Source organism: Lygodium microphyllum, chromosome 22 (genome assembly GCF_053477565.2).
Source record: "Lygodium microphyllum isolate KBCC chromosome 22, Lygodium_microphyllum_v1.1.10, whole genome shotgun sequence".
Classification (NCBI taxonomy): domain Eukaryota; kingdom Viridiplantae; phylum Streptophyta; class Polypodiopsida; order Schizaeales; family Lygodiaceae; genus Lygodium; species Lygodium microphyllum.
In genome coordinates this window covers 121,215,386-121,233,401 of record NC_141156.1, presented here as the reverse complement: position 1 = coordinate 121,233,401, position 18,016 = coordinate 121,215,386, and the positions used below count along the sequence as shown (strand labels likewise).

Below are 18,016 nucleotides of genomic sequence, written 5' to 3'. Positions count from 1 at the left end.
CTAGCATTATCCATTTCATAGCCTATGAAGCCGCTATCTACTACTAGTACCCAAAAAAGAAAGCCTTCAAGTTGAAATTTGATGCAAAGAACAGAGACTAATGTGGGAGACCCAAGAGACCATCATTGAACTTACCTTGGAAGTAGTAGAAATAACCTTGGGCATAAAGAGAAAATTCGGGAAATATATAAAGGCACAGAAGCTTGCGAGCAATGGAAGGACCTAGTTGTAACACAAAAGGGATGCTCCTATCTAGCTTACAAGATGAGTAGCTGAAAGTCACAACACAGGTGCTCCACCACCTCTTCACATATAACGAGACCATAACTAAAAAAGTTAGAAACCCAAGTGGTTCATGGAGAACATTGTGCAAATTAGGATTTGAATGCATTGTGTTTGGAATGCATAATTAAGTCTCTCACCAAGGCCCACAAGGTCTATGAGAGAGATACAACCTCCAAACTAAATCACATGGAGGCAAAAAACACCATCATAAATTATGGCGGGGCCTTGTCTCATCTCATAGCAGTCCATCTTGGTATCATGTAGGAGCCAACATGGTGTCTCACCCACCACCCAGCCTAGAAGAACATGAAAAGGAATTAGAAGACCAATTAGAGTGAAGTAAATGGAACAAGAAAGGGGATGAGTACAAAGAAGACAGGAGACTAGTGGAGAAGGTCTCAAAGCTGTCTAAGCTAGAATTAGACAAGTGGGAAGCTGAAAAAGGACAAATTCCAAGGCAGGAGAGAAGATTATGTTGGGCAAATATATGCAATCTTGGATGAAAGAGGGGAGAGAAGCTCTAGGAAAGGTAAGGAAAAAGCAAGGGAAGAGCCTATTACTCCATCTCTCTTGCTTGATATATAGAAGCAAATGGAGCAAATGTAGACCTAGGTGAGGCAAATGGAGCAATTGCATGCTTAGGTTTTTGAGCTTGCAAAGTGCCAATCTTCACAAGAGACCACCACTGACATGCAAAAAGAAAGCAATAGCAAGTTGAGTCCACCAAGAATACTCATAAAAAACCATCCAAAACAATAAGGAAAAGTGGATGGACTATCAAGAATTGCGTGGTTAGGGGACTTGCTTGAGCTACTATGTCAAACACACACCATATACACAAGAGGAAGCTCACTCAAGAACACAAGAAGAGAGACAGAGACCAAAACTTTTTCCTGCTAGTTTCTTCTTCTTCTTCCACTCATAATACAATGTACACAAAGTATAGATAAGATACAACATAAAGGAAAGTGGCCTACTAGATCAAACAATGCATAACTGACTATACAAATTGATTGGCACTATAACTATGCCAGTTATAGGTCGGTGCAACAAACCAAATATAATAAGTGATATCTTAGTGGCTATGTGAGGATCATAATGACCACTGACAAGCTAAGTGTAGACATGCAACCCCATCTAGCTAGGCAGTCCATCATCAATGTCTGCATGTGTTGAGCTTGCCATCTTAATACTCCCCCTCAAGTTGCATTATATCTTTGCAACTCCATGTAAGCTTCGAAACTTTCAAAGCTTCTTTGCTCCTAATGCCTTTGTAAAAATGTTAGCTATTTGATCATGTGGATTGACATATACCAAGTCGATCTCTCCTACAAGTCCCTTCTCTCTCACAAAGTGGGAATGCACCTCAATGTGTTTTGTTCTAGCATGGAACAAAACACACTATAACTTTTGCAATCATACCATCTCACATGTTTCCATAGTAGCATCTCTATATTGAGCCTCTGTACTTAGTAAAGCAACTGTAGGTTTCTTTTATTGCTCCATGTAACTACTACACTACCAAAGAAAAACATGAATCCATTGGTAGATCTTCTGTCAGACATGCTACCAGCCTAATCTGCATCTGTGTATCCAAACACATCTATATCCTTACCTGCCTCATAAAAAAGTCCATAATGCAAAGTGGACTTCACATACCTCAATATGCATCTAATTGTATCTAAATGAGTTTTTCTAGGCATCTACATAAACTGATTGACAAGTCTAATAACATAATTCAACCTTATGATAGTCATGTAAATCAGACTTCCTACTATCCTCTTAAACATAGTAAGGTCTTCTATCTCATCTCCAACATCAATACTCAACTTCACATTTTGCTCCAATGGCACTGAAAGAGACTTACATGCTATTATACCATACTTCAACAACATATCCAAGAAATACTGTATTTCGGACAGCCATATACCATCATCACATCTAATCATCTCAATACCAAGAAAGTACCTTAGCTCACCTAAATCATTTATCTCAAATTTCTTTTTCAAAACTTCAACAATCCCACTGTCACTGTTACTTGTAATAATCATGTCATAGGATGAGAATTGTTAGATGTGTGATTGCTTTAACATTAGCCAAATGTTGGAGTTTGTAGCAAATGGATGTCAAGAATGTGCTCTAACCAAGCATGCATCTCCCTTCCTCACATAGAGTGAGTGATCGACATCAGAAATATAAAAACCAATGTTGACAAGATACTCTCCGATCTTGTTGAACCATGCTCTAGGTGCTTGCTTTAACCCATAGAAAACCTTCTTCAACCTACACATTGTTGGGACAAAAAATGGGTGTGATAGTGACTTTAAGGCTCTAGCCAGGCCTCCTATACTCACCCAAACAACTCCACGGCCTCGCAGCTAGGAGTGTATAAACACTATTAACTAGTTTATTGAAAGAACGCATTTGTAGATACAATCTCTAGATTGTAGTCCAATGTAATGCCCTTCCCGACTCCAAGCAGAGGAAGTACCCAAACATATAGGTAGCTAGCATATCGTAACACAAATAAAGGAAGTACCCCCTAGCTTATCGTTGTGTCATCTCAACATGTAACACATATACACAAAGTCCACTCTTCATAATATTCGTTCCAAAATATAGTATATTCCTCACCAAATCAATCCCCAAGGAAACAATTATACTAAACCTACATCATAGGGAGCCTCACACTCATCATGGGTCAATAGATTGAAACCAAGTGTTGTGCATCCCCAAGAGATAGTTCTTTTTATACCATGTCGATGCAATGCAATGCAATGTGGATAACTTTGAGTGCACAAACATTTTACTTAAATGAAATCAGTATTGTGAATGTGCTCAAACATTCTTTCCATGATTTTCTTTTATTAATGACTTTGCTGCAAGATGATAAGGCAATGCTGGACTACTCGTACCATTGTACCTCTTAATACTTAAAATAAGATCAAAACCTATATGAAAAGTGCAGCGAAAAAATTGGATTTTGAACCATATTTAGCACATAAAACCCCCTCTCTCCCTACCATTTAGGGCTTTTCTTGTGATGCATAGGTTAAGAGGTATTTCCATATATGTTTCTTCGTAATGTAAGCAATACATACGCACTTAAACATATAAATGGGGGTAAAGTGAGGCAAATCCTCATGCCCTAACTCCATTATACTTGCATAAACATAGCCCTAATTTTCCACGTGTGTGATATCTAAATTTTCTTCAATTAAAACTCATTTTTCTCTATTTTCAACAATTATTTATAATTAAATTTTTGGTTTTTCTAGTATTTTTTGATGTGAAACAATTAAGAATATTGAGATTCATTATTACTCCCCATTTTCCTCCATGGGAACACAATCTGCCATGATGGAACTCATAAAATTGCAGATTTAGCATAAAATCGCACTTTTGCATGTTTTGAATAAAGTATATAAACGATTAAGACTTGCTATTCATGTTGATATTTTTGATAGAATGAACCATTTTCAAGCATTAGAAATCAATTAAAATCATAGAAAACCAATATGCATCATAAAATCAAAAGGAAGCCCACTTACACATAAAATCGCATACGCATTCATCATATTTCGAAAATGGGAAGCCACTACTACTCATTTATAGCCGCTGACACTCCCACATCATTTGATCTATGTCCTCTACACATTAAATGTATCATATTTCTAGACATCCATCGCCTTGGCCCTCATTCTCTCTCTCATACCCAGCCATGTGAACAAGAATAAAGAATATAGAGAGAAAAGAAAGAGAGACTAAAATCAAAACTTTTCATTCAATGCATCATATTCCTTGCTATTTGTGGCCCGATCTAGAGCGAAGAATTGAGGAATCTTAGCCCCAAGAGGAGGTCTGATGTAGAGGTCCACAAACTTTCATTTTTTAAATTAAAAAATGACCATCGAAAAATAAAACCTCCCCCTTCATGTAAATTTTTTGGAGCTTTTTAGCTCTTAAGCTTCATTAACTTCCTTAAACATTAAAAAACAGGTTCCAAACTTCATGTTCACACTTCGGGCAAGTGGTTTTGTCTTGGATGGAGGGACAAACCACCTCTTATTCATAAAGAATTGGATGATCAGCTTTGTGGCATCGAAAACTGTCACCCTAGCCTCCATCACATGCTTTCCAACTTTCGAATCTAGTAGTTGCTTCATAATGCCAAACCTTGCGGCCATTAAATGAGGGGTCAAACGAACCGATTGACAAACGGATACTTGCATTGGATTCCCGACATCAAAACACATTTAGGAAAACTCTTACTCATTGATTAGCACTTGACTCATTTTCCATGAAAATTTACTCTTTTATGTCTCTTGGGCCACTTTTCATTTTAAAATCGGCTCCAAAAATCCACTCTTACACACATATATGGAATGGTCTAAATTCTCATAATAGGTCGACTGCTCCATATACACCTCTTCTTGGAATTCACCATGAATTGGACTAAATTTCTCTTTATAATCTTTGTCATATGTTTGAGCATAGCCTTCTACAACTAGCCTAGACTTATACTTACTAATATAACCATCTGCATTACGCTTGATTTTGTAAATCCACTTATAGCCAATAGCTTTCTTACCCTTAAGCAATGGTACTAGATCCCAAGTCTCATTAACTTCTAATGTAGCCCTCTCCTCATCTATTGTTGCACCCCAATGAATAAGACCAACATCATCCTCAAAACAAGTGGGCTCAACATCCTCAATCACCTTTACTATATAAGCATAAAGGTGAGTTGCATACCCTTTCAAACCAAATCTTTTAATAGGGTATTTGACCCTACTAGGCTTGCATACCACTGGATCACTCAATGGAGCCTTTACATTACCATGTGCTCTTTATACACGTGTCCTGACTAAAGGAATACCAACCTCATCATCTAAACCCTCTAAAGCACTAGAATCACCATCAAATCCCAAATGACTAGTACATGTATCATTACCATTCAACACTTTTTTCTTTCCCTTTGTCTTTACTTGCAATACTTGGAGATGCACCTGAAGATGTGGGGCTCCTCAGTCTCTCATACTAAAGGCTAACTATAGATGTAGTACCAGATGATGTTTTTGCTTCACTAAGGCTCAATGATTCTTTCTTTTCTTTCTGTACATAACAATCATAATCATCATCATCATCCAATATATCACCACTAGATCCATACCAACTACTCATCTCATAAAAAATAACATCCCTACTCACTCTAAACTCACCTATGATAGGGTTCTAAAAATGATACCCTTTCTACTCTAAAGAGTATCCAATAAAAATACAACTTTCAGCCTTTGGATCAAGCTTCGTTTGTAACTCATCTTGCACATGAACATATGTAATATACCCAAACATTTTCAAGTGTGAGACATCAAGCTTATTGCTTGTAAAGCATTTTTTGAGGGTCATTACATTAACTGCAGCTATGGGAGTTCTGTTTATAATATAGACAATAATATGAACAGCTTTAGACTAAAAATATTTTGGCATATTATTTTCAGCTATCAATGCTCGTGCAACTTCTACAATATGCCTATTTTTTCTTTTTGCAATCCCATTTTGCAGTGGGGTATGCATGGAAGTAAATTGTCTCTTTATTACGTGAGACCTCAATAAGTCACTGAACTTATTAAAGAGGTACTCTCCCCATCCATTTGATCTCAAGCACTTAACTTTTAAGTTTGTTTCTATTTCAACAGTAACCTTAAACACTTTGAACTACTCAAATATATCACTCTTTTTCTTTATGAAATATACCACAACTTCCTTGAATAATAATCAATAAAAGTAACAAAATTTTTACTACCACTAAGAGATATATTCTATGTAGGTCCCAAACATCTGATCGTACAACATTAAGTTTGTTTTGGCTCACATCTCTGTCATGCAAAAAAGGTTGTCTTGCCTGCTTTTTACCAGATTGACATGCTTCACACACTTTATGAAATTCTACAACTCTAAAAGCAAGCAATCATGTAACAATCCTTTGGACTACATTAATTTCAGCCTTTGCACATTTGCATGTCCAATACATTTATGCTATATTTCAATGTCTACAACCACTCCTTTTTCTTTAGCATACATAGCAGCATTCATAACAAGAATTCAAGCATCTAAAGTGAATATGTGACCAACTCTACTTCCTTTTGCAACCAACCTGCACTTATATCTAAAGTCTTCTACAAAACACATTTTGCATTAAATTAAACATGCAATCCTTGCTCTACCATTTGGCCACCATACACTAAAATCTTTGTGATTGATGACACATGTAAAACATTTGACAAATTCTTTGTTTGGCCATCATACAAGGACAAGGAAACCTTTTCAATGTGTGAAATTGGGTGGCACCAATCATCACCCATCTCCACATAACCTAGATTTTGTAAATCATGCATCTCTCCAAACCATTCAACATGACTGGTCATATGATTAGATACACCTAAATTGACATACCATACATCATCATGTGTCCCCTTTCCTATAACATTATTCATCATATGCTACGTAACAAACATATACTCATTTTTTTCTTCATTTTGTTGCGAATATGATATATAGTTTCCTTGCTGCAATTTACCAATTCCCATATGATCTTTCTTAGTATAACAATGGACTTCAATATGACCTGTTTTGCCACAATAATGGCAAACAATACTAGAATTTTCAGAACCTCTATTTTGCCATCCACCTCTTTCTCTAGCACTTCCCCTACCTCAAAAATTTCCACAGCCTCTTGAAACCCGCATTTCATCGAATTACTAATTTAATATGTTTTACTGGTTCTCATCAACACATTTCATGCCACGGCCTCTTGAAGAGAATCTGCCACATCTCCTTCTTGAACTTGAGTAAAAAGCCTGGACCTATTCATCACTTCTTTCAGATGATTCACCCTGCATATTGATCTCTTCAATGATCACAAGAGAGACAATCAATAACTACCACAACATCTGTAATGATCCTCATCTTCAAAACATAATCATTAATGGATATTTTTTCTTTCTTCAAAGTGTTCAACTCTTGCTTGAGTTGAATCTTTCGTGCCTTTGTACTGAAAATATGATTTTAAAATTTGCCTAAGCTGCATATGAAGTTTTTGCATTTCTGATATGCCCCAACATTGTATTATCAATGACTACAGATAGCCAATACATCACCATTTTGTCATTTTCATTCCATTCTTTCCATGCCTTTAATTCATCTATAATCGCAGGGTTACTTGGCTCTGGCTCCTTTTCTTCACCTTAAACGAACTCGTGAATGCCTTTTTCAATAAGGAAGTTTGTTACACGAAACTTTCGTGAGATGGATAATTGTTCCACAAAATTGATACAAAACAGTAAGAAAGCTTCTACAACCTTTCACAACAAGGGCACACCAATACACCAAACAGTCCTTTTCACCGGATGTTCAATAGTACATGTAATCTATAACTTGTTTGAAGATAACACTTGCATTTGCTTCCTATAAACACCTCAAGATTTACAAATTTGAAATTTGTAACCTATGTATCCACTTTCTATTAACACAAACGAAATCATAGTATACCTTGAAACTATTGTTTGCAACTTTGTGGCTCTAAAATGGGGCTTGAAATGGTCTTAGATGGCTAAAAAAGCAACATGACATCCCTAAAAGGTATATTTGTAGAATATACAATACTTTGCTTAGCACGAAATCTCATAGTAATTTGAGATTTTTGCTCTGCCCTACTTGCGGTGCCTCCACAGGCACTATCCAAGAGAAATACTAAAAGCATGGAAGAGCTTCTTACCCATTTCATGCTTGCTCGAATCCTTGCTTCTTTTCCTTGACCTTGGCCTTCAAAAATAGCCTCTCTTAGTGGCACCGCTTTGATACCATGTCAAGAATCACATGATGGGGGAGTTGCTTGAGCTGTTGCACCAAACACACACCATACACACAAGATGAAGCTCACTCGAGAATAGAAGAAGAGAGATGGAAACCAAAACTTTTTCTTACTGGTTTCTTTTTCTTCCACTCACAATACAATGTACAAAAAGTATATATAAGATACAACATAAAGGAAAGTGGCCTAAAAAGTCAAACATTCCATAGTTGACTATACTAATCGACCAGCATTATAACTATGATAGTTATAGATAGATATAACAAACTAAATATAATAAGTGATAAGTCATTGGCCATGTGAGGATCACAATGACCACCAACATGCTAAGTGTAGACATGCGGACCCATATCACAACATAATCCAGCATCAATGTCCGCATGTGTTGAGCTTGCCATCTCAACATGGACAAGAGGCCTTGGAGAAGATGTGCAAGGAGCTTAAAAGAGATAAAGCCAAGGCACCCAAAGAGAAGTAAGAGTTGCAAGAGAAGCGTGCTTCAGAGCTCTAGATGCAGCTGAAAGATAAGGAAATCGCACTTCGGGAAAAGGCTATGAACTTGATAAGAAGAAAGCAATCCTAAGAGAAGAATTTTAGAAGACATTGCAAGACAAGAAGAACTCTCCATAGGAAGAATTCCAAAGGGCATTACAGGAAAAGAGAGTTCCTTGAGGAAAGAACTTCAAAAGTAATTGCAGGGAAAGGAGAAATACCTATAGGATGAAATCTAGGAGGCCAACAAAAGAGATGCAATATTGACTACAAAAGCAACTGAAGGAGAAGGAGGTGCCCTACAAGAAACCATCATTGAGCTTCAAGAAACAAGGATAGACATGAAGAAACACAAAATGGACAATGATATAGTGAGCAAGCAAATAGTTGGATTGAATCGCTTGACACAAAATAGCCTTGAATTTTCTCAAGAGAATGTTAAAGTGTAGCACAAGGAAAGAGAATATGAGCAGCATCTCAAGAGAGAGAATAATGGAAGATCATATTTGATACCCTACATCATAAAATAACTAAGAGACTAGCCCAAGGTGTGAACTCTTTGGAAAGGGAAGCACTGTGACTGCATGATGGGAAGACACTCTTGAATTTGTCCAACAATCTAGACATTGCCTTATATGAGGAATCCCAATACAATATTCAATTAAACACTTAAGTACATCCTCACGAAGTAGTAGAAAATATATAGAGAAGCGATCCTCATCAAAGCTTGCACACCCCAGAGACAGAAGGCTGTAATGAGCTCAAGGCACAACTTGGAACTGTATGAAGCATCCTAGACAACATGAAATGGATCAAGGAATTCTGTTTAATGATAGTTAAGCCAACCAAGCAAGACCTCATATGACACCTACAATAGAAAGGGTATGAGAATTGCAAGTTACAAGGAATGGGGCTTTTAGAATACTAGTCTTCTCCTAGGTCCCCTATTGCTTTAAAACCACCTTCTACCATGACACCACCAATAGATCTTCCTAATCTACTACCTTTTGATGACTTTATAGCAAGACCCACTACAGAACATATTGCCAAACAAAAAGATGTATATGATGCCATGGTAGAAGAGCTTAAGGCACAACCCCAATCACCCCATCCCACTTGAGCTCATGGAGAATGACGAGGGTAATACAAAAGAGAAGCTAGAGGAGAAACTTCAAAGGTATATGACACAAGAAGAGTCAAGCGAGGAGCACTTTTTTATTTTAAGATCCATGAGGTTGATAAGTTTAAGGAGCCCTTACCCTCACAAATAGTATGAGTACTTATTTAAGTGGTCAGTAGCATAACAGAGAAGTGGGCCCACCAAGTGCACAATGATGCCTTCAGAGCCTATTGTCAAATCAGGGGGAGTAAGTAGATATCTCACTATGAATCCTCGAGAAGCCTAGCCAAGATAGGCAAAATGGAAGTAACCACTCTGAGAGTAGGAGAAAGCAACATGGAATGCATTTATCTACTCCAATGAGCTCGAGAACAAGCAAATCCACTTCTATGTCCTTATCCTTGTTGATGTGGTAGTGAGTATGAAGAAAAGGAGCATGGGAGGCACAACTTCCCAAAGGTTCTAAATATAAGGGCCTTTGAGAAGAGGAAAATCTACCTATTCCAACCCTTTGACCTCATTCCCTCTTTCATACATTTCTGAAGAATTCACCAACTACTGTGTAGACCCTTTCTTCATCACGACATGCAATTATTTCTACCTCCTCATCATCTTACTCTGATAGTCCATCACACCCTACAAGGATAAGCTATCACCAATCTTTGATGTAAATATTGTAACTGATCGAGTGGCTATGATATGGTTTTGCCTCTAAGCCATACTACCATCTACCTATTATATTAAGCTCTTGAAAAATGTGGGAGACATTAGGTTTTCTCTATGCACACATCCACTTTATTCCAAAGTTGCACCTACAACTATGCGTCTTACTAAAAGAGCATATGCTCAGTAAAGGATGCCTCCAGCATGCACCTCGACTAGTCCTTGTGAGTAGTGGAAGTTCCCAAAAAAATTATCAAAAAAAAAAGAGAAAAAAGAAACGAAAAAAAGGAGAAGCACATTGACACACTCACAACATCTAGGGGCCACCCTAGTCCACTCCCCCACAACACAACCTCGAGGTCCCAAGCTTGCTTGGCATACCTATCACCTTAGGGATAGCACATCACACTAACCTCTCACAAAATGGATCCTCAAGTGTGGGACAATCTTCCAAGTTTACTTGGAACTCGGTCCATTTTCTAGTTACATTGTACAAGAATCTCACATCACTAGGCACGTAGTCACACCCTCAAGGAGTGCATCATGACGGTTACATGGAGTGTATGAAGAACCATCAACATTGATGGCCCATACATCCTACTTCCTATGACTTCCTCCACCTCCAATAACCACCATTTTTCTCTTTACCACACATTGCATCTTTTTCTTATATTGTCATAGAAGCTGAGCCCTGTAGGATCTCTTCATCGACTGACCTAGCACTTCTCACCAATCTCATCATGCTCCTTCAATGTAAGTGCCATGGGATTCACACTTCACTAGGAGGGGGAAAAATGCTAACCAATTTGAAGACACAAAGAATGACGAAAGAGAAAAATATGGAAGCCAAATTTTTTTGAAATTATTATGCTTTGGAAAAAGAAATCATTTGTTGTAAATGAGAGTGGGGCTCTCTCCTATGCAAATTGTAATTAAAATTGATAGCACTCAGCATAGGAATATACCTCTAAGTGCATGCAAGGGGGGAAGGCTGGTCTTTGGTCCAAAATATGGGTAGGATGCTCAAGGATATTGGGGAAACCTTAATCCTACTTTTTTAATAAAAAAGTTGAAAAAGAATGAAAAAGGCTATCTTGTGTATGCCAACTCTTGGTTCTTTGTTTCTTGCTTTTCCAATGAGAGAGAGAGAGGAGGAAGGGGGGGGTGAGTTTGAGAGTAAGAGAATGAGAGTGAGGTGCAGGGACCAAGAGGGTGAAGCCTCCATCTCTTCTCATACTCTCTCACGCCTTACCACACTCTCTTCTAGCATAATGAAGGCCATAGAGGGTTTGAGAATCTAGGAGGTGCATATTGGATCATGGAGTGTGCTACAAGCACCCTTCATCATTGAGAGTATGCTTTATGCATTCACTACAAACAGATCTCGTATTTATGTGCAAGAGGCTACGTGAAAGGTAGTCGCCAACTAAGTGGTCAAAGCTCTTGAAATAACAGGAGCATGTTCAAACGTCCCATAACATTGAGCATGTGTTGCCCTATAGGGATAGAACAAAGAAAGTGATTTATCTATCCCAAAAGGATTATGTCAACAAAGTGTTGTAACATTTCAATATGGAGGGGAGGAAGGCAACTAGTACTCCATTGCCTTCATATGTGGAACTAATTGTTGATGGTTGACTGAAATATGATGAGAGGACTAAAGTGGCAAAGGTTCTATATTCATCATGTGTGGGTAGTCTCATGTATGCTATGATTGCCACTCAATTGGACATTAGTTTTGTAATGGGAGTGAGCGGATATATATTAAATCCTAGCAAGAAGAATTGAGAAATAATGAAAAGGCATCTTGAGATACTTAAGTGGTACAAAGGATATGAGCATATGCCTAGTAGTGGTGTACTTGGGTACACTAATGTAGACTATGCAATGAATGGTAACGAAAGACAATCAAGCACGAGATATATCTTTACTTTGTATGGTGGTGCAATCTCATAGATGTCTCGTTTGCAAAAATGTGTGGCATTATATATCATTAAGGCATGTAGCAACCACAAAGGCATGGCTTTAAAACTCATTACTCATGTAGACTCAAGTTGCATAACAAAAGCTAGTTTCTTCAAAATTTTCAAGAATGTTGAAGTCTTTTGAGTTCCTAAATACTTTTAACCAACTTCTCTACTAATTAGCTTTAAAACTCATCACTCATGTAGACTCAAGTTGCATAACAAAAGCTAGAAGTATACTTTGAGATGTCTTGTATACGAAGAACATCTACTAAAAGTCTAACAAAATCCCATGGTTAAGTTCCAAAAATTCAGAATGGGTGTTTACTTTTGACATCAAGAGTATTAAAACACCAACCACAATGCAACCAATAAGATTAACGAGGCATATTTTTAAACTAGATGTTCTTTCTTGAATGGCAATTTTGAAATGGAGTTAAGAGTTTGCCAAACTATAAATTCGTGTATAAGACTCAAGACTTGTGTTCATTCTTGATACAAAATCGTGAGAAAACTTGATAGCTATACATTCATGTTGACGCTTTCAAATCTATGCATGTCAAAGCTTAAGCACACGTTTGTTCTTCATTGCTAAGTGAAGAAGCTTTTAGACTCGTGAAGGTGGTAAAACAAAAATTGGAGTGACACCACAATTACAAGGCACATAATAAACATATCATAGTTCATAAGTTCATATGAAAATTTAGATTGTCTACAACAAATACTACAATATTGTCCTACAACACCATGTCTCACAAGTCTTGGAGACTACCCTTTTTTTTTTTGTATTACATAAGCATTTGCATAATTAGCACCTTGTAAGAGAGAACTTTGCATACGACATTATTTATTCTATTACATCAGCACTATGCATGAGCATCCATTCTAGCTTACGATAGTAGAGCCTTTGACCTAGGGTTGCCTCATGCCCCTTGCAATCTTGGCAAATTGAGTTGTATGCGCGTTGATTCATGCAGCTTTGTGATAGTCGGCTGGCATCAAAGCTAACCCTTTGCATTGTAAATTAGTTCAAGCGTGGTGAGGCGGCTATAATAGGGGTGCGAGGGGAAAGACTGGCATCAATGGCGCGACCATACTTGGGTGAGCAAATGGGTGGTGGGACGACACTGAGACGCGCACTCCGGCTCCGCAATAGCAAGTCCCTTGTGTTGAGGGCGGGGTAGTCCAGGTAGCCCTTAATCTGATGCAATATTCACGTATTAGATTCGATGCAAAACTTCCCAACAATCTCGATTTTATGAGTTTCTCTACATTTATAAGCCTGATTAGACTTCAAATTTGTAAAATCCTTCACTGCAAAGATGCCAAGCTATGGCGCACACATCTCTGTTTGTACTGTAATCTTTCCACATTGAGAAATACGAATCCTAATTACAATTAGAAGCATCCAATCATCAAGGCTCATGAAATTTGGGGGATTTTACTACCAAATCCTAGCAACATCTTGGCTGTCTAGTTAGATCAGTGATCACCCTTAACATCAAAATTTTCCTTGAATTTAACAAGACTAAACCTCGGTTTTTATGGGCACCGACCTGGTGGTGGGTGTAGAAGGTGGTGCGGTCGTAGCGGTTGAGCGGCGCATTGAGGGCAAAGCGCAGAGGCAGGTCTGGGTTAGATATGAAAAGACGCCCATATGAGATCAAGTGGGCACGCCCACTCTTTATGGCCTCGATGCCCGACTCCCTTGTGTAGCCACCGCTGCTAATGATGTGGCCCTTGTACTCTTGCATGATGGTGGTGATATCCTCGTCTGTCTCCTTCACGCCTTGGTTGGTGAAGCGCGGCTCTGTGATGTGCAGGTATGCCAGACCCACCTTGTTGAGCTGGTGGATGAGGTAGTGGCCCAATGCATGGGGATCCGAGTCCATGGCCCCTATGTGGTCAATGACAGGTGACACTCGTATGGCAGTGCTCTCTGGACCCACCTCCCCCGCCACAGCAGACAACACCTCCAGCCCAAACCTGCACCTATTCTCAATAGACCCACCATATGCATCATCTCGATCATTTATCCCATCCTTGAAGAATTGATCCACCAAGTACCCATGTCCTGCATGGATCTCAACCCCATCAAAACCTGCCACATGAAGAGTGCTTTTAGTACAGTTTACAATCACCCATCATGTTATACAAGCACAACAGGTGCAAATGCATTATCTAGCTCTATACTTGAGAACCAATCACAAAAGAACTTGAGATAGCTCAATTGTCATAAACCTACAACGCACTTTTTATATCCAAAAACATTTGCAAATCTTTGCAAAAGTCCACAAATGTGTACGACTGAGTCAGCATTCAACAACATCAGTGAGAGATATCATAGTTGTAGTGGTGGAGGAAAGAGTTATACCTGCTTTAAGAGCATTCTTGGCAGCTTGGCGGAATTGGTCGACTATAGCTGGTATCTCCTCGGTCGCAAGGGCACGTGGCCGTGAGTACTGAGCCATAAGTCCATCAGGAAGCCTTATGGACCAGTCCTCACTAATCTTCTTCTCAGTTGAGGAAACGGGTTGACATCCTTCAGGTTGGTAAACTGCACGAAATAGTCAATCAAATTTAGAAAGAACACAACCACTCACTACTTCACAACGATGCCTTAATAACACATCTAGCACATTGAAGTCACATAGGGCCTTTAACACATGCAGTTAATAGGAGGATTAGCACATATAATTCAATGCTATTTAGTTAATGGTGCTTTTAGGCCTAGCCATACAGCTCAATATTGTTTGGTCACTAATAGCAAGGCCTTATTGGCCCCCACACACAACCCAACATGCATGTAACGCCTGGCACAAATACGAATAGACATTCACACTTTTGCAGCTCTAAAATGAACAGTGTAAAGTAATCAATAATGACTGAATGAACATATTGATTCCACGGCTGGAAAGCTACTTACATGTGTGAGATGCCCGGCCCACATGCCATAGCTGGCAAAAGATGATCCCCCCCTTATCATGCACAGCTTTTACAACCTTCTTCCATGCTTCCACTTGCTCATCATTCCAAATTCCAGGGGAATGAGGAAACCTGCGATCAGATTAAGGGTCTTGTTAATGAAACACTTACAAGCCTTTAATTTTGAGGCACTTCATGAATTTTGGCTTGTTCATTTAAAAAATTTCATGGGGTGACTCACCCAATGCCTTGTTGAGAGACTGCTACAGCTTCAGAAATGAGCAGGCCACCAGGGGTTGTTCTTTGGGCATAATAGTCGATGTGGGCACGCTGCGGAACATAATTAAGGGCTCTGCAACGAGTTACAGGGGCCAACACAACCCTGCAGAAATGATTCATCCAGGTAGTCAGGCAACATCGAAGATTTCAGTTAAATCAAACATTAAGTGATACTCACAAACCATAGATCAATTTGCATTAAATTTCAGAGAATATATAGATGGTTCAAAGCACGGATGTATCGGCATTCGAATGAGAAGAGGACTTGGATAGTTCACAGAAAGCATGGATGTAACCTTCACTTTTGAAAGGAAAGAGAAAACATGGTTGATTTACAGATAAGACTGATGCATCTTTTCAAATATCAACAGAGAACATGGATGATTCACAGACTGCCTTGAATTTTCTTCAGAAGGAGAAGATGATTACAAAAATGAGGCTATATCGAAGGTCGAGCAGCCAAAGTCCCGATCGATTCACAGAAAGCATTGCCAAGAATATGAACAGATGATTCACAGAGAATAGATGTGAGGTCATGAAAACCGAACAGAAAGCTGTAGATGGTGTTCTCTGAAATTTTTAGGATAAAACTCAAAGCAACAGGTCGAACCAAAGCTCGAACGAAGAACACTCAGTGAAATGACAAAGTAATTAGCAAAGAAAGAGGCTGAATCACAGATCTAAAAGGCAAATCATGAACGAATGTCACACGAAGCATTGATGATTTCATCAGATTGAAGCAAAAAACATTAACAGTTAAGCCTCTGATGAAACAGACATGGAGATGGGGAGCTTCTTGCCTGTGATTGAGATTGAACTTGCCGAGCTTCAGAGGGGCCAGAAGAGTGCTGAAGACCTCATCTTCGTCGCGGTTCAAAGCGAGGGCGGATCTGCGCATGCTCCTCTTAGAAGCTCTCTGAAGTCAAATGCCGATACGATCAAGGAGAAGAAGACGCAGGAGAAGTGTCGGAGTCGATATAAACAGACAGAGAATCAAAGATTGACACAGCAGGTAAGGAAATGAAGAAGAGGAGCAAGAATAATAAAGGTTTGTGTTAGATATATACAGACACAGAGAGAGAGAGAGAGAGAGAGAGAGAGAGAGAGAGAGAGAGTTCTGCAGAGGTGAGACTAAGAGAGTATATCCTAAAGAGGGGAGCGTTGATGGCTGTGAAGGAATCCAGCCATAAGGCTTCCTCAATTTATAGGCAAAGCCTAGCAATAAAAGTCACAGTGCAATACAATAAAAGTCACAATTCAAGACAAACACACATGAGGGACTCCTCTCTCGGTCAAGCCTCATCAGGAGAACCTTACCTTAATTAACCCATTTTCTTTTGTTTTTGCAGAAGTTCTACAATTTTCTAGGTTGACCAATCAAGCACACCCTTGCATTGTGCCAAAGGCACCCTCACATTCCCCTAGCCCACTTGAATTGAATTGGCTCATCGGTCCACTGCCCTAGAAAGCTCATGCTCTGTGGAGTCTGCACTCAAAGATGTTGCATTGTCGTTGTCCACATCACCTATGACGACATGATGACACTCACTAGTGCTCTTGCAAGCCCAAGGGCCAACCCACACTTAGTGGGGTCATGACAAATACTCTTAGGCTGCAATCACATGCTCACCATCCCCACTTGTAGAATGAGTGCAACTAATGACATTTTAAGTTGCTCCAAAACAAGATGACATCCATTAGTGCTCTTGCACACACCCCACTCGCTTGGGTGGGGACATATGCACTTAGACCAGGGTCACACACCCACCATCCCTACTAGTGACAAGGGTGCAACTAATGACATCATATGTTGATCCACAATATGTGGTCTAAAGATAAAATACGGAAAGTAGGGGTCATGTGATGATTTGGAACTTTTACCCATGGCATTACCTCCCAACTTATGGAAGCATTGTGTCCATTCATGTCATAAGTCGCTATAGAATGTGTGGTGCAAAGATGAGATGTGAAAAGTTTAGCCTCTAAGTAGATTTCTTTTAAGTAGCTCCATATGGAGGCTAATTTCACTTTCCTTTCCCACTCATGAAACAAATATTGCTCTTCACTACCTTGTAGCTCCTCTTATTTTCCCCTTAACCCACTTAGCCAACCCCTCTCCCCCCCTAAAATCCTTATCATGTAGCATTGTAAATAACTCTCTCCACAAGTGTGTCAAAGATATCACATTTAAATATCTATAGTAGAATGTGAGTTAAATGATGGCATGCTTTAGATTACTATCAACTACAAGTACATAAGGGTTGCATACATAAACATTTCTATAAAGGGGGTGATTATGTCATAAGACAAGAAAGTATACATATACAAGTCATATATTAAAAAACATTTTCTATGAAGGATTGTCAAAAGTAGTCAAGAATTATATGCAAGAGATTTACGTATAGAAGATTGAAT

At 38.9% G+C, this 18,016-nt stretch overlaps 1 protein-coding gene and 1 long non-coding RNA gene across 2 annotated transcripts; one reads left to right on the top strand and one right to left on the bottom strand.

Moving 5' to 3' along the window:
* Positions 1–13,062: 13,062 nt before the first annotated feature.
* On the bottom strand, positions 13,063–16,814 carry LOC148017560 (artemisinic aldehyde Delta(11(13)) reductase-like). The gene is made up of 6 exons (XM_087663529.1): positions 16,402–16,814; positions 15,564–15,704; positions 15,324–15,454; positions 14,772–14,954; positions 13,954–14,498; positions 13,063–13,598 (listed from the first exon to the last, which is right to left on the bottom strand). Exons 1-6 carry the CDS (start codon positions 16,497–16,499, stop codon positions 13,422–13,424), a joined length of 1,275 nt encoding a protein of 424 aa, XP_087519655.1. The 5' UTR covers positions 16,500–16,814; the 3' UTR covers positions 13,063–13,421.
* Positions 15,588–16,715, top strand: LOC148017561 (uncharacterized). Its single transcript, XR_015687972.1, has 2 exons — positions 15,588–15,725; positions 15,811–16,715. It is a non-coding gene; the product is annotated as an uncharacterized LOC148017561 (long non-coding RNA).
* Positions 16,815–18,016: the final 1,202 nt, after the last annotated feature.